The sequence below is a fragment of the Ambystoma mexicanum genome, chromosome 3p, assembly GCF_040938575.1.
Source record: "Ambystoma mexicanum isolate Mex_15411 chromosome 3p, UKY_AmexF1_1, whole genome shotgun sequence".
Lineage (NCBI taxonomy): Eukaryota > Metazoa > Chordata > Amphibia > Caudata > Ambystomatidae > Ambystoma > Ambystoma mexicanum.
Genome location: NC_090925.1, coordinates 335,568,552 through 335,585,490, shown reverse-complemented (window position 1 = coordinate 335,585,490; position 16,939 = coordinate 335,568,552). Strand labels below are relative to the sequence as shown.

Here is a 16,939-nt window from a genome sequence, read left to right as displayed (position 1 = left end):
AGTTAGAGGTGCAAGCTCTTGTTTTCAAGTCCCAAATGAACTTCCTGCATGGTTTTAAGAGGTAAAAGATAAAGAGATAAACACTATAAGAGCCTGCATATGATCCTTGCCCTCATGAGCAACTGTTGTCTGCTCAATGTATTAGACCAGTGGCCCCCCGTACCACAGCATTGACATGCGAATGATCACTCTGGCACCAAGGTGTTGATCTTCTCATTCCTGCACGAACGAAGACAATCAGGGACGCCATTTGGGGGTCGCAAGGCGTCGCACCACCAACCCCTGAGGTCTCCCTTGCTACCCCTAAAAAAAGATGTAACAAAAAACATGTTTCTGTTTCTTTTTTTACAAATGGAAGCTCTCAGGCTGTGGCCAGTGCCATGTGACTCTTAGTTTATACAGAGTGCCAGGCTTTCTTGTTCAGGCTTCTTTAAAAAAAAACAAGGGGTTCCACAAGTGTAACACTTTGAGCAGTGACCCTCCTCCTCTGCCTGAAGCCCAAATCCAAGTGCAACTCTTAGTACGATTCCGACTTCGCCGCCCTTTAACGCAAGTGTAGGGCGGCAGAAAGGAAGTGAATGGCATTAGGCGCACCCTCTGACAAACTGGCCTGCCGCCTGCTTCAAAGGCAGTATGGACTCTCTGTTCTCTCTAAGAAGAGAGCCTACATCCAAGCCTGCATCTCTGCGGCATCTAACCACTCGACTGAACATTTCAAAGTTTGCAAGCAGCTGGCCAATCGTGCTGCAGTCTCTACCTCTCCTGTTCCCTCCTAGGCCCTCTGCATGGCCTTAGCCTCTCATTTCACTACTAATACTCAGGACATCCTGTCCACCCTCTCTACCTCCTCTTCCTCCTCCTCTACCACTCCTGGCCCATCTGAGGCTGTTTCTCCTCCTCCTTTCTCCTCCTTCCCCTGTTCACCCCTGATGATATTTCTAGACAAGTCTGATCTATGAAAGTCTCATCAAAGCAAATTCTCACCTACTCATCCAGAACAATCAAGGACTACATCGACACCCTTGCTCCAGCCTTGGCCGATTTCTGCAATCACTCCTTTGCCACTGGAACTTTCCCCTCCCCCTCCTTAAGCACTCTCGTGTGCACCCCCTTCTCAAGACGCCCTCGGCCAATCCTTCCTCTCTGGCTAACTATTGCCTGATCTCCATCACTCCTTTCCTTGGCAAACTCTTGGAAAAGCTGGTCATCGCCCAGCTTAATCTGCATACTGAATCTGTTGGTTGACTGTCATGACCACCAATCTGGATTCAGAGCTGCTAGAAGCACGGAAACTGCTCTCCTGAACACCCGTGAAGACTTGCTCTCCAATCCGGACTTTTTTTTATTTTTTTTTATTTATTGTTGTTTCAATCAAGAAAAACTTGATTTTTCAACATTACAACAACACAAAATAAAAAATATAAAACATATACAATATTTTATATTATTTACAAGAACAAACATCTATAAAAACACATATTATGAGTTACAAAATACACATATAATTTACAAATAAAATATAACATTTCATCAACATCAAATCTGACATACTTTTTGGGAAAGAATTTGTGCTACACTAGCTCATGTGTGTAGCCACAAAAGTTACAATTTACTTAGGCCATATAAAAAAATCAGAATGGCGTATCTGACTGATTTCCTCGGTGTGTGAAATAATAAATTCCATAATTCAGTACTAGTTACGATACATGATCCTTGAAATAAGGGCTTAAAGATTAGGACCCTCTGTGGGAGTAATTTCACACAACCAGTGCACAAGTGTCTCAGCGTTTCAGGAGCAGACAAGGTAAGGCATTCAGTGGTAAAATTTTTCGTCTGCACAGTATCTCATGTGTCGGCCATATGTTTAAAGAAAGCGCAGGAAATCATCTCTTTGGCGGGAGTTTGGAAAGAGAGCTAAGTAACACTCCATCATGCCATATTGTTTTAGGTTAAATGGATTATCCCTAAATGCCCGATATGTAAGGCAGGCCCACCTTGTTTGAATCCAATCATTTTTCCATAGTTGTTTTTTGACACTATTTGGATTTTCAATTAGAGTGATTACATAAGGATTCAATTCTACAAAAAATCCCTGTGCCTTCGTCCTCCATGCTATGGGGAATCCATCTTCTGATTTTAATAGATAATTTTCTATAATACACAAGATACCAGTACCATTGATTGCCATTAGACATTTTCTATAAACAGAGCAAAGCTTCCCCTTATAGAATGCATACATTGATAATAAGCCTAACTCATGCCTTAATATACATGTGGGTCCGGACATAGGAAGATTCAAAACACGTTTCCAATAGTTCCCCTCGATTACTGTACAATAGTCATAGGTTTTAATTTGAAAGGCTTCAGTACCATAGGTGACTACGGGAATACATTTCTGTTTGTAATAGATAATAATAGGCTTTAACCAAAATGTACAATACTTAGCTTTGATCAAACGTGCTTGAGACACTATCCTTATCGCTTTTTGTTTCAAATGATGTTCTTGTTCTGCTCGATTCCCTTGTTGTCTTATCAATGTTCCCAAGTATATGTATGAGGAAACTGAATCCAGGTTTGCAGTCTGCAGGGGCCAACAATGGAATTTGGATCTCTGTTTAGACGTACCAAATTGAATAACCTTAGTTTTCCTAACATTGACTGAGATATAATTTTCTAGACAGTATGTTTCTAAGGATTTCAACAAGGCACGTAGGCCATTCAGTGTTTTAGAAAACAAAACCATGTCATCTGCATACAATAGATGTTGAATTGGAATACCATTGATTCTTGGCGAATCAGTCACAATGGATTTAAATCGTAGATTTATATCTGCGATAAAGAAGTTAAACAATGTGGATGCCAGTAGGCATCCTTGTTTCAGACCTGTGCAATATTGATAAAATCAGAAGGTAGGCCATTATTATTTAGCCTAATTTGGATAGTGGTGTCCGTGTGAAATTCCATGATCCATTTTAAAATTGACCACGGGCAACCACTATTCATTAATTTTTTGTATAGCAATTCACGCGGAACCGCGTCAAAAGCCATACGAAAATCAATGAAGGCCATGTATAAGGCCTCTTTCCGTTCGAGAGCCCGGTAGATGACACTATTCAAAGTATTGATATTTATTCCTGTGCCTACTTCTGGTATAAAACCAGTCTGAAATGCATCACGAAGGCAATGTGTGTTCAGCCACGCGTTGAATTGTTTCAGAACTAGACGTCCGAAGATCTTACCCGGACAATCTAGAAGGGCAATTGGCCGGTAGGCCTTCGGTTCGGCCCTATTGCCTTTTTTAAATATAGGCACTATAATCGATTGCTTCCATGTCCGTGGTATTTGGCCGGTTGCAAAGGCATTGTCAAAGATTTGCATCAAAATTGATGCCCATTCATAAGCGTGATCCTTAAGCATGCCATTATGTAGCCCATCAGGCCCACTAGCTCGCGATCGACTTAGAGTCTTAAGGCAACCCAAGATATCATCTATATCTATTGGAAAAGAGTAAGGCATAGTGATGGACTGTAGAGACCAATTCATATCAGGAAACGGAGATTGGTAGAGGTCTCTAAAATATACTTCCCAGTCCTCATTTGGTATGGGATTTATCAGTACTGCTGCTTGAGATCTCAAGGTGGCTCCATTTATGGCCAAATACCACTTGTCGATTTCTTGACTAATTGATTTAACATTTGCTCACTGTTTTCTCGTTGCAAACCTATTTTCCACTCTTTCAACCATTGTGTATAGCCCAATTTCAATTGCTTTTTCATATTGGGCTGCATACTGATAGGATAATGTATAAAAGTATGCAGGGCCCGTCTCAGGCCAGCTTTGGCTTGTTGAATGTTAAAATCAAATGAATGTCGATGTTTGATTTTTTGTGGTCAGATCGGGCATGATGGTCTGCCTAAATATCTGCATTTTTTCAACATAGCAGTCCTGGGCATTAATAGGAATAGAATTAAACATTTTATTAAGACTATTTCCAAATTGGATGAGCTTTTGGGAATTCCATCTCAGGCGATTGCCATAATTATTTACGCTAATGAATGACAAATTCGCATTCTCCTGCTGGCTCTGCCATCCAGCAGGAGATTTAAAGCGCATGATCAACTTGTTATGGTCACTCGCACCGGATGGAACAATATCCATAGATTCAACCTGGGGAAGAAATTCATTATTTACATAAATGTAATCCAATGTAGCACGTGATGTGCCTCTTTGCCAGGTGATAACAACGGGGGCATTCCCATTACACACATTGATTAACATGATAAAGCCCCTATCTTTCATGATTCTGATCCAAATACTCTCTTCATTTGTCTGAGATAAATTGGTATCAGAAAGCAAATGCAGGTTTAGATCACCTACTATTAATACATTTACAGCACTGTTGATGAAGGCTATATTGTCCAAATGCCATAATAAATGTGTAAAGAATGAGTCTGAGGTCAAATTTAACTTACTCCAATATATGTTTACAATGATAATGTCAACTTTAGCTCTAGTAAGTCTCACAACTTGGAAATATGGGGATGGGGAGTAATATTCCTCTCCTATGAAGCCACAAGTTTTTTTGACTGCTAATAGGAGTCCACCCGATGGACGGCCCTTTAATTTTTTCACAGCCATGTTATTGAAAAGAATGTGAGAGTCCCATATGGGAGACTCTGTAGGCCACGTCTCCTGAAGTGCAACAAGGTCATATTCTTCAAGGTCACTCCTACTAGAGTTTATGAAATGGCTATGACCTCTAGTGTTCCAAGAAACCAGGCTGGTAGAAGCCTGGATGAGTACCTGTCACAAGCTCACCCCATAGCTCTGCACAGTTGGCATCAAGGCTTGCTTTGATTTAACACCTCTGGGTTGATATATTTTCACTTGGGATTTTTCAGCCTGCACAGTATCTTGGAGGATTAACCTGTAACAATATAAAACCCAAATCAAATAAATTAATTCTGGCCTGCCATAACATGTTATAAATTAAGCCAGCTCTCACATATATGTCGCCTCAGAGGAGCCTTCATGAGTTACAAACTCGACTAAATCGAGGTCAGTTGTGGTTAAATCCTTTACAATTGGGATTTCTGCACATATGTTGAGAATGCTTGTTCGATTAAGCACATAGCTTTGAAAGGGCAATGCTCTGCACTTCAGATTGAGACAATAGGAGCCCGACTGTTTGGCTAAAGTAGATCTACTTATGCTTGATAGTGCCTGCAACGATTGCTGTGCCTGAGTCGGAGCACAGGAATTGATGTCCGGTTGTTGGATCTGTTGACTAATTGTTGTACAAGGCCAATTCAAAGGTCCAACATTCGAAAATGTGTTGGTAGATTGCAATGTTGAATTTGAATTTTGAGTTCGGGTGTCCACTATAGAAGAGTCAACTGATAACTTGATTAATTCTCTTAGATCTTGTTTGCACATGATAGCTGGAGTAAATGACTCCGTATTCTTCACTTGAATATTCGGAATTTTGCATAATATTTGTGCTTGATCTTGTAGGGTTTTTGTACAATTCTGTCTCATTGGCACTAAACAACCTTCACTCTGTTCAGACACCATCGGTCCGACTGCCCTCAAGGGAGCCAGCTCACTCAGGTTTATACATACAGTTGGCTTAGTTACTTCTACCGAGTCAATAGCTTTAATGCAGGGCTTCTAAGGGGGATCACTTAGTGAGATGTTTGATGTCTTTTGTGACTGGTATGCCTTGATAGACTCTCTAATTTCTTCTCAGAAGTTTTCGTTGGTTATTGGAACCGATGAAGTCCCGGCATTAGATGGACTAGTTAGGTCAACAGACTTCATCTGATTATTATCAATTATCTTACTCATGTTCATCAGAGGGGCTATAATTTCATTTGCAGCTTGGTTAGATGGTACAACATTCTGGGAAGTAATTTGTCTGGAAAGTGCCACTAGATCATCTAGAGGTTTACATGATGGTGCTGCTCGAAGTACTGGGATTGGTGTATTAGGTAGTAACATCTTTTTTGCAAGTCTCGAATGGGCTTTTATATATTTACGCCCTTTCGCTTTCGCCTTTTTGAAATCGTTTTTGATGTTTGACTTTATTGGCCTCTTCCTGCCATCTTTCGATGGTTGTGGATAGCCAGTTTCAGTTGCTTGTACAATGGTACTCGATCCAAACCACTCAAACATATTCTTCGACTTTAACAGGACAGTTTCGTCAGTTGATTCCGGCAATATTATTGCAGATTGAGTTTTATTCAATGGTTGTTGATTTTCAGTCAACTGGCTGTCTGTCTTGGTAACGTCTGGTTCTATGATTAATGACAGATGTTCTTTTAATCCAGCATTATAAATTACTGGTTCCTTTAAAGATTGTGAAAAAATTCGTTTGTATTTGCTCATTCTTCTTAGTGGCCTCAGTTAAGCTATCATGTTCTGTTTGTCTAGCTTCCCTCATAACAGAGGTGTTGCCTTTAACATCTTGAAGAGTGGTTCTCTTCAAGATGTTTTTCAAGTAACTTTGTTTGATGATTTATTTTATTATCTAGAACTTCATACAATTTAGCTATTGACAATAATGCTGTGTTCATTGCACTCAGCGTGTTATTGAGTGCTGGGGCCTCAGGAAACGAGAAGTGCTTGGATTGTGCTTTTTGGATAAAGAAATCAGAGTCACAAGTTGTTTCTTGGAATCTTGTACGCCGTGGGGTTGGTGCTATGAATGATAGTGACTCTTCAACTACTTGAGCATACGATTGTTTGAAAGCATTTGGCTGTTGCATTTCAGTCTCATGGATTCGGGTGTGAGGGGAAGCTTGTAGGACCGTAGCAAGTTGGCTTGTTTTCTCTATGTGACTAGGTGTATGATCTTCATGCAGCTGTATTAAATCCCCTGAATTGGAGCAGATATATAAAATATCTGCTTCAGGAATTTCTGAGCTGCTAGTCATGTCCATAAAGTCAAGGGCTTCTTTATCAATCTCACCTGACAAAGTTAGACATTCATAGACTCTGCAAAGCTTTATTTGTGCTTCTACAGAGCATCTGATGGGTTCCATGATCCGGGGAATCTTTCAACAGGCACTGGTATCTCGCATGTGCTGGGATCATCTTTTTTGTTTGTGAGCTCTACTTCAGAACTGTGTGGATATACCGACGCCTGTTGCATTTCTACAGGGAGCAACTCGCCTGCAATAAATGCTGACTCTAATGTCATATCAGTCACCTCACTCGATATCATGATACCGCTAATTTCCGGGACATTAGATTTTGGAGCCATACGAAGCATGGGCACTTGCTTTTCTGACATTTTCATGATGGTAGCAGGAGCACTACGCAATATCGGAATTTGTTTTTCAGACCTTTCTGTATCGATAACCAATGTTTCAGTTATGATTGGGATCGGTTGAGGCATTAATTTATCAACCGCTTCTGTTAGAGTGTTCAAAACAGTCAAACTTGGTTGTCCTGCCGGCGAGCATATCTGTGGTTGCATCGCACGGCTTGACTCAGCCACAGTACCCGCTCCTGCTTGTATATCAATGTCATAGTAGGAACGAATGTCTGCTGAAAAAGAAAGGGCACGCCGCGGTCTGGCACTCAACCTGTCAATTGAAATACTGATTTGTTCGCTATGCGTTTGGGGGCAGCTGATTGTACATTAGCTGGTGAAGATGGTAATCCAACTACCTGAGGCATGCCTGACTTCAGGGTGAACTTCCGGGCAACCATTATTTCTCGTATGTTAACAAAAAATCGTCGAAACAATCTTTAGGTAACAATGAGATATTGGGGCGCAAAGGCCAATAAAAGCAAAAATCAACTGGAACTGACAGTTAATGTTCGTAATGCTGTCTGCGCTGTAAGCTAGTACGCTAGACAGCCAGACCTTATCACCACACTTGACCACCGCAATTGCTCCACTGCGTGCGTGCGACTGCACGGGTTTTGTGTGATATATAGAAGGAGGGTCTGAAAGTCTGCAGATAACAGGAAAGAGAAAGGGGGTCTGTTACCAGTCTGTTAACATTTCACTACAGTTCCTTTGTTAAAAGGCGCTTGTCGGTCAGTTGATTCAATCGTACCCAGCACCAGTAGCCAATCAGGAGCGTAGAAAACAGCACGTCACACGGCAGGCACGGCCAAACAGTTCCACATAGCAGCAAACAATCTGGGGACAGCCAGACAGTACCACCACACTTGACCACCGCACTTGCCCCATTGCGCGCGCACCACTGCGCAGGTGCGTGTGATATAATATAGGAGGCGGGTCTGAAATTCCAGCGCCAGTAGTCAATCGGGAGCGTAGAAAATAGCATGTCACATGGCAGGCACGGCCAAATAGTTCCACATAGCAGCAAACGATCAGGGGACAGCCAGACAGTACCACCACACTTGACCACTGCACTTGCTCCACTGCATGCCAATCTTGACTTTAATCTCCCTTCTGTCCTTGTTCTCCTCGATCTATACTATGCTTGTGACATGGTCAACCATGCCATCCTGCTCAATCGTCTCTGCGACAACCTTGGTATTACTGATCAGGCCCTGGCCTGGTTTACCTCCTTTCACACCGACCGACCCGAAGGCTAAGAACCTTGGTGTCATCTTCGACTCCAACCTCTCCTTCTCGCCTCACATCTCTGTCATCTCTAAGAAGTCAAAGTATCAGCTGCACCTCCTTAGAGGTATTCTTCCTTTTCTCACTTTCCCCCAGAAGCTCACTGTCAGCACAGCTCTGCTCCTCTCTAGGCTGGACAATTGCAACAGCCTCTATCTAAATCTTCCTGCCTCTACTCTTCGACCTTTACAACTTATCCTGAACAGGACTACCAGACTTGTCCTTGGCCTCAAGCCCAGGGGTTGTATCTCTCAAGCTCTGAAATCTCTTCACTGGCTCCCCCTGGCTGCCACGATCAACTTCAAGACCCTCTGCATCATCCACAAGGCGTTCTGGGTCCTGGCACCGCTCTACCTCCAACTTTCTCTTCCAAAACATCTTCCTTCTCGAGCTCTCCCCTCATCCACCTCCAACTCTCTGAGGGTGAGACGCTTCTCCAAGCAGAGAGTTTGGGGCAGATCTATCTCTCCGGCTGGGGCCTCCCTCTGGAACAGCCTCCCTGCCTCTCTCAAACTTCAGTAGAACCACCTCCGGATCCGGAAGCAACTCAAGACTGTCCTTTTCGCTTCCGCTTTCTCTCTTCCTCTCCCCTGCTGATGCACCTGACTGCTCCATGCACTGGTCACCCTCTGAACTCAGGCCCAGCCTCGTGCATGTCCAGTTGCCCTCGCACAGCCTCCGGGCTCCCAAATCTGCAACCCTACAGTCCCTTCTCTCTGCACTTATGAGCCACCTGCTGGCTGCACTTGTGTGTTAACTGCACTTCCCCCTTCCGCTCCCCTCTGGCACTTCTCCCCTTCCCTCTTCCCCGCACTTGCGCAACCTGAATGACACAAGGCCTAGTAAGATCGTTGTTTCCCCCTCCTTGTCTTGTCGCACCTAAAAGCACTTGTGTACAGGCGCGTTATAAATGCCACATCACATCATATCAATGACAAATAAGTTGTCTTTCTGGAATTCTCTACAATAACTGCTACACTCATTAAAGGTTTATTTCAGGCAAACTTCAGGGGGTGAATCATTGGTTTAGTATGTTCTTAAACACCTCAAATTCACAATGCAGACAAAAACCTCAAAAAAAGCATTTAAAGTTGAATAAGCATCCATTTCGGACTATGTATTTTACTTTTTGCAAGTTGCAGTTATAGCATTTTCTTTTTTCTGCCGTTGTCTCTGTTAAGATCATCACAAGACATTCCATCTCGGTGTCCTCAGTCACTTCACCAAAATCTTGTGCCTAAAAGTTTTTGTACAGTGTAGAAATGTTTCACTATAGCACATCAAGGGGCCCTTGATTTCATTGTGCCACAATTAATGCTTTGTTTTAATGTGTCTATCTTTCCTACCTCCCTGGCATGCTGCTCAGGATGTTTGTTTGCATGTATGAGGTAACGAGTATGGGATGCTGTGAGTGCGCTGCTTTCCCTGCACTACTCTAAATTATTTAATTTGCGGTTATGAACCCGCCCAATGGTATGTATTTTGCCAACCTCTGAAGCCTGACAAGTAGAGATGCACGCAGATTTGACATGTGGCCAACTTTGACCCAGACCTGAAGATGAACTGGCAAACTGGTAAATCCCAGCTAATTTTACTGTAGCCGTTAAGCTAGCTATAGACGTAAAATAGCTGCGGGGTTGCACGCTTGATGCTGTGATGTGTGTGATCTGCAGTTTGCAGGTTCTAATCCCGGCAAGGCCAACTCAGCCTGAGGTTGATAAATGAGTACCAACACAAGTTGGGAGATATTGTATGTATATTTGTTCTATATAAAGCGCGTAAGTGCTATTTAATAACACATCATCATCCTTTGGCCTTGGACATCTGCTTGCATTCAAAGTAATTTGGTAATATGGGCCTGTACAGGCTGATATTAACGAAGCATTTGTTGTTCCATTGTTGTATGAAATGTATATCACATTACAGTGATATTGTAACCATATTTATCGTAGTGTACTTAGGAACAATGCTATGTGATGCCACTTCCTGTTTTGTCAAGGGATGAAAGGTCGTGTTCCATCGCTTCCTGTGATGTCACTTCGGGTTGGGGTCAAATGACATCACTTCGTGTGATGTCATCTGAGGTCAAGGGTCGTGTGATGTCACTTCCGCTGGCATTTTGGTGAAGTGACGTCTCTGAAGACAGTTCCAATTTCGAATTCTCTTCAAACCAGTTAACCTGTGACAATTGACTGTTAATTGAAAATAAGAAATTCTACTGCAAGTGTTTGTTTGACGCCTCTTTGTGGGAAGTCTTTGAAGGGCTGGGAGCGCATGTGTGGAAGGACGTGGCATGCTCTTGCGTCAGCAAAGTTGTGTTTCGTACTGTTGTCAGTGTTTCCTGTTTGTTGCATATTTTATCTTGTGTGTTTTTGTCTTGCTCTTTCTTTTTATTTGCTTGGTGATTTTGAAGTCGTGGGTTTTATGGGAAGAAGGGTTTTGCCTCGTTCTTTAAGTCTTCGACGATGCCGGCCTCTCAGACTGAGACACTGCCTCTTCACCCTGCCCCCAGGCGCCCGTCGCCCACGATGAGCATGCGCGACACCTGCTGCGCCTCCTCCATGAGCAGCAGCAGCAACTCCGGCTCCTGCAAGGGCAGTGACGGCAGCCCGACCAGCAGGTAAACAAACCTTCTCCATGCCTTCAACTTCTCTCAGATGAGTGCACAGTCTGTTTTTGGGCTCTTGTTTTCAAGCATACACATCGGCTGAGATTGGCACAACGCCTGTGTGCACGCAAGCAGGGACACTGCACCAAGGAATGCAGCTTTTCTCCGTGCACACAGCAAAGTTATACACAGTGCAGGGAATGGGCCGGAACAAGTCGGAACGGCCGTCCCCCAGACGGAGCTCACCCAGGGCCACGAGCAGACTGCTGTCAGCACAAAGCACTACCTGGACGCTGTCTGCTCCTTACCCTGCACGCACGAGTAACCTGCATTTCAATGAGCTTTTGGAAGACTCAACACTGCAGGCAGAAACTGCCAAACACTCACATACACCGTTGCAGCTGTCCAAACTAGTATATATGTCACGCAATTTACAGACATCTCTTTATTAGGGTGAATATTCTGACCAATCAAAACAGAAGAGTCCATCTTTCAATTAGAAGGGCTTCTTACTGAATCACTGCAAGCCATGTTTAAATGGTGGACATTATGTTGTTCCCATAATGCTCTTTGCTTCTAATCATATCGCTAGGATTGGGTTCTATGAAGAGATTCTGTGTTGTGTAACCTGGTCACGCCTCCTTCCCACAGCCACGCCCCTCCAAAGAGGTGACAGTTCCCCCAATGAATTGTTTCCATTTCCAGCACTGGTTATACATTACCCAAGAGCAGCACATATGTGCCTTTCCTCTCCAGTGTAGCCCAACCCAAGTGGTCCCCAGGGCTGGACTGGCCTATAGGCAATTCTGGAGATTTCCCGTAGGCTCTGCACCCTGGGCCTCTTTCGTAACCTTTTAAATGTCCACATGTTCTCATAGGGAAAAGGTTGGGTTTGCTCAGAATGTGTAATATGGGGCCACGTTGACAATTATTTCCAGGGCCTCTTTTGGTTCCCAGTCGACCCCTGGTGGCCCCCACAGCAGTGCAGGAATACACAATTGCTGGTGCCACGGGGACTGTCCAGTCCCGTTCTCCACAGTAGTTGAAAGATGGTCATTCAGTAGGAATGTGTGTGAGAAGGAAGGGATGGAAATGTGCCGGTGAAAAACGCATTGTACTGTGTGGCTGGGGGTGCGTAATCCTTGCACAATTTTGCAATTCCACTTGTCTCAAAATACACAAAATATCAATGCCAGTATGAGCTTTTCGATGTCCTATGAAGCAGGAGTGGGAATGATTGGGGAGAGTAATAAAAACAAATATTCTTAGAGCCCCATGATTTATGTGGGTACCCTGCCCGAAACACCTGCGAAAATGAGCCCACATTTCAAACATAAGTGTACAGTGCAGAGTTGGACGCATGTTTCGAAATGTTCAGAAAAGCTACTATTGGCACAACTTGTGTGAAGGCGTTGGGAGCAGAGACGCCACGCCAAGGAGCGCAGACCATTCCCTGAGACAGCCAGCGATTGAGCAATGTCACTCCCCCCACATCTGGTCCTTTCCTGCGGGTAAAGATGGCGTCCAAAATAAACCTGACTTCACCAGATCTGGGCCCCTCTCACAAGTGCGTATAGTGGCGGACATAGGCCCGCCCCGCCACGCAAAGAGTGTGGCCAAGATCAACCTACCTCCTGCAGTTCTGGCGCCCCAAGCAGTCAAGACAGTGTCCAAGGGAGGCATCAGTCACCACAACTGTCTCCCTCTTGCAAATAAAGATAGGCACAAAACAGGCCCACCTCCACTACATCTGGCCCCTTTGCAAGGGAATGTAGCAGCCGAGATATACACAGCTTCACTACATCCGGGCCCCCCTTGCACCCACAGATGACCACCGAGACAAGCCTAACTCTGCTGCTGCTGGCACCCCATTGCTGGTAAAGGTAATGGCCCATACCGCTACCACTAGAATGCAGCTATGCCCCACGATAGAATCCCATCTAGCTGAACACATAAAGTCTCTCCTACTTCACACACTCTGTACAACACCTCTGCCATTAGAATGCAGCTATCCCCCATGATAACGTTTGGTCTAGCTGCACACGTAATATCTCTCCTGCTTCACACAACCTGTACAACACCTCTGCCGTTAGAATGCAGCTATCCCCCACGATAGAATTCCGTCTAGCTGAACACATAATGTCTCTCGCCTCTGCTGTTAGAATGCAGCTATCCCCCACGATAGAATTCCACCTAGCTGAACACATAATGTCTCTCGCCTCTACCATTAGAATGCAGCTATCCCCCACGATAGAATTCCATCTAGCTGAACACATAAAGTCTCTCGCCTCTACCATTAGCATGCAGCTATCCCCCATGATAACATTTGGTCTAGCTGCACACATAATATCTCTCCTGTTTCACACACTCTGTACAACACCTCGGCCGTTAGAATGCAGCTATCCCCCACAATAGAATTCCGTCTAGCTGAACACCTATTGTCTCTCCTACTTCACACACTCTACAACACTTCTGCTGTTAAAATGCAGCTTTCCTCCATGATAACATTTGGTCTAGCTGCTCACATAATATCTCTCCTGCTTCACACAACCTGTACAACACCTCAGCCGTTAGAATGCAGCTATCCCCCACGATAGAATTCCATCCAGCTGAACACCTAATATCTCTCCTGCTTCACACAACCTGTACAACACCTCTGCCATTAAAATGCAGCTATGCCCCATAGTAATATTTGGTCTAGCTGTACACATAATGTCTCTGCTGCTTTGCATACTTTAAACAGCACCTCTACCAGTAGAATGCAGCTATCCCCTACAATACAATTTCGGTCTAGCTGCATACATAATATCTCTCTCGCATTCTCTCCAGACTACCTCTCTGCACCCACTTGCCTGCACAACATGGGTGACTAGCAGGGACTTGGCCACTGCTTCCTACCTTGGTACTGGTCTAAATACATACTTGCATTCTATAACTCTCTGACGAATTTCCCAAACTTGGACTTTGTTCCCCCAAAGGCGTTCAACCTACAGCGCATTGAGACCATACCGATGGTGAAGGGCACTATACAAATGCCCTTTAAATTACATTACAAAGATAGGTATAACTCCTTCAAATCTGGCTTCTCTTTCATAGATAAAGATAATGGCAAAAGTAGTAGCCACGATTAGCGTAACTCCAACACGTGACTCCCCCGCACAGCTAAGTACAAAGGGCCATAGGAATACCTCCAGTGGTACAACGTCCTTTCATTGCGGGATGTTTTTTTGTGGGGGTTTTCACAAAAAAAACTCATCGAATTTTTAGGGGGGTTAGACAAATATATATTTGGTTTGTGAGTGTTTGAGAATACCCAAAATATTTAATGGGATGGGGGGCTTGGGGCGGAGACCTCCCCAAAATGAAATTCGTTTCGTTTTTTTCATAAATCCACGGTAAAACCCCCAGCAAAAAAACATCCTGCGATGAAATGGTATGGAACCCCTCCACTACAGCTGGACCCATTTCATAGGTAAGGATATAGACCAAGGTTGGCCTAGCTCCACCATATCTTGCCCCCTCTCGCATGTAAGGATATCGGGCAAGATGGACATAACTGGACCACATCTAACGCCCTCACTCAAGTGGACATGCTGAGCAAGTTATGTTCAACTTAACCTCATGTGACCCTCTTCCATGAAAAGACGATGACAAAGCCAGGAATGAATCTTCCGTGAGTAGTTTCTCCTCCAGGTACAGACAATGACCAATAGAAGGCCTCACTCTTTTGCAACAGTCCCCAATCAAAGCCTGTGTTGACTTTAAAACACTGCCTTTGCCCACCTGTGCATCTACAAGGAATCGCCTCTTTACCTCAATAACTGTGTTTCGCAAAATCTCCCAGTGCGTACTCTAAGATCGCGTTCCAGCATCCTGCTTATTACCCAGCGCATCAAGAGCAAAAGAGATGGAGGCGTTAGCTTTAGTGTCACTGCTCCTACCCTTTGGAACACGCTACTGCTGGCTCTCAGAAATGGACAGTCGTATATCGTCTTCAAAAGATTAAGAAAAACCTGGCTGTTTCATAAATACGACTAACACAGATTTATTCAATTTGCTTAATTCATAACTATAGCCTGTCTCTGTTTATATATCCTATGTTTCTGCTATTATACCAAACGCTATGATACCCTTGCGTCTGGGCATTACAAAAAAGTACATTTCAAGAGAAGATGGACCCTGGTAGGCACATCTGCCCACTCTGGTGCTAGAGATTTTCAGTGCTTAAATGCATTTGCGAGTGGTTACAGTGCCTCCTTTCTGAATGCTTGACGGCTTCTATCCCACGGTGCCTGCCTTTTCACTCTTTTCCACTGTTATAAGGCAGGGAAACTCAATTAACTGATTATGAGAATGCTTCCTAGAGTCACAAATCGGAATTCAATCCAATGTTCCATATAGTAATGACTTCATGCACCTGTTTAATCTTTGCACATTTTCTATGCAGTCATTAGCTGGCCATGTCTCTAACCTTATCCATGTAGCTGTTCTAAATTCTTTATCTTGAGCGCCTCTTCTTTTCGAGGTATTCTTAATCAGGAACGTCATTTGGGGGTCACCAGGGGTTGCAACTGCAACCCCTGAGGTCTCTCTTGCTTTTCGTGTGGTCCCCCTTGCTACCCCTACAAAAATAAAATAAAAATCCTTTTTTTTCTTTTTTTAAATGTATGCTCCTGGGCTGTGGCCAGTGCATTGTGGCTCTTAGTTTGTGGAGTGTCTGGCCTTCTTACGCAGGCCTCTTAAAAAACATCGGGTTCCAAAAGTGTAACAGTTTGATCAGTGACCCTAATTAAGAAAGATTAGGAATAACAAATAATGTGTCTTTCTGGAATTCTATACAATAATTGCTAGACTCATTAAATGTTTGTTTCAGGCACATTTCATGGGGTAAGTCATTTAGTTTGTTCTTAAACACCTCAATTCAGCCTTTTATCCTTGTGAGGTTGATAAATGAGTACCAACACAGGTTGGTGATATTGATGTATATTTGTTCTATATAAAGCGCTTAAGCATAATTATCATTTGGCCTTGGACGTCTGCTTGCATTCACAGTAATTTGGTAATATGGGCCTATACACACTGATATTAACAATACATATGGTAATCCATTCTTGCATGAAATGTATATCACATTACAGTAATATCGTAACCATATTTTTCGTAGTGTACTTAGGAACAATGCTATGTGATGCCGCTTCCTCTTTTGTCAAGGGGTGAAAGGTCATGTTCCATTGCTTCCCGTGATGTCACTTCAGGGTGGAGTCAAATGACATCACTTCCTGTGATGCCAGCAGAGGTCAAGAGTTGTGTAATGTCGCTTCCCTACCCATGGCATCTTGGTGAAATGATGTCCCTGTTCTTAATTATTTGTTTCTTACAGTCTTAACAAACCCTGCTTTCTTCCACTGGATCTTTGACTGGATCACTTGCTTTGCAGAATATTCACGCTCTGGCTGGTAATTCACTGCCATGTAAAAGTTGCAGCGCCGCTTCAGTTCCACATTCACACCATTGCTCCTTTTTTCCAACAACTAGATGGGTGTCGGGGGGCGTGCCTTGGCAGCCATGCGAATGTGAGCGAGTCACCGAGAGTTCCCGGGTGTTCCGCTACACGATCCTTATAAACGGCAGAAAAACGGCAGGAAACCTCGAACAAATCGAAGGCACGGCACCCGGAGGGTCCAGGGCACGCACGGGCGAAAACCCGAACAAAATCGGAGGTCGGA

At 43.9% G+C, this 16,939-nt stretch overlaps 1 protein-coding gene across 4 annotated transcripts in view; it reads left to right on the top strand.

Annotated features, from left to right (window-relative positions):
• Positions 1-16,939, top strand: part of SNPH (syntaphilin) — a 451,962-nt gene that overhangs the window by 370,281 nt on the left and 64,742 nt on the right. For 2 of the 4 annotated variants that reach the window (XM_069650923.1, XM_069650922.1), the window contains exon 4: positions 11,019-11,225. The exons of 1 other annotated variant lie outside the window; for it this stretch is intronic. In XM_069650923.1, the coding sequence (XP_069507024.1) occupies positions 11,019-11,225 (207 nt within the window). The remainder of the gene's footprint in view (positions 1-11,018; positions 11,226-16,939) is intronic. One more of the 4 variants, XM_069650924.1, reaches the window with a different exon arrangement.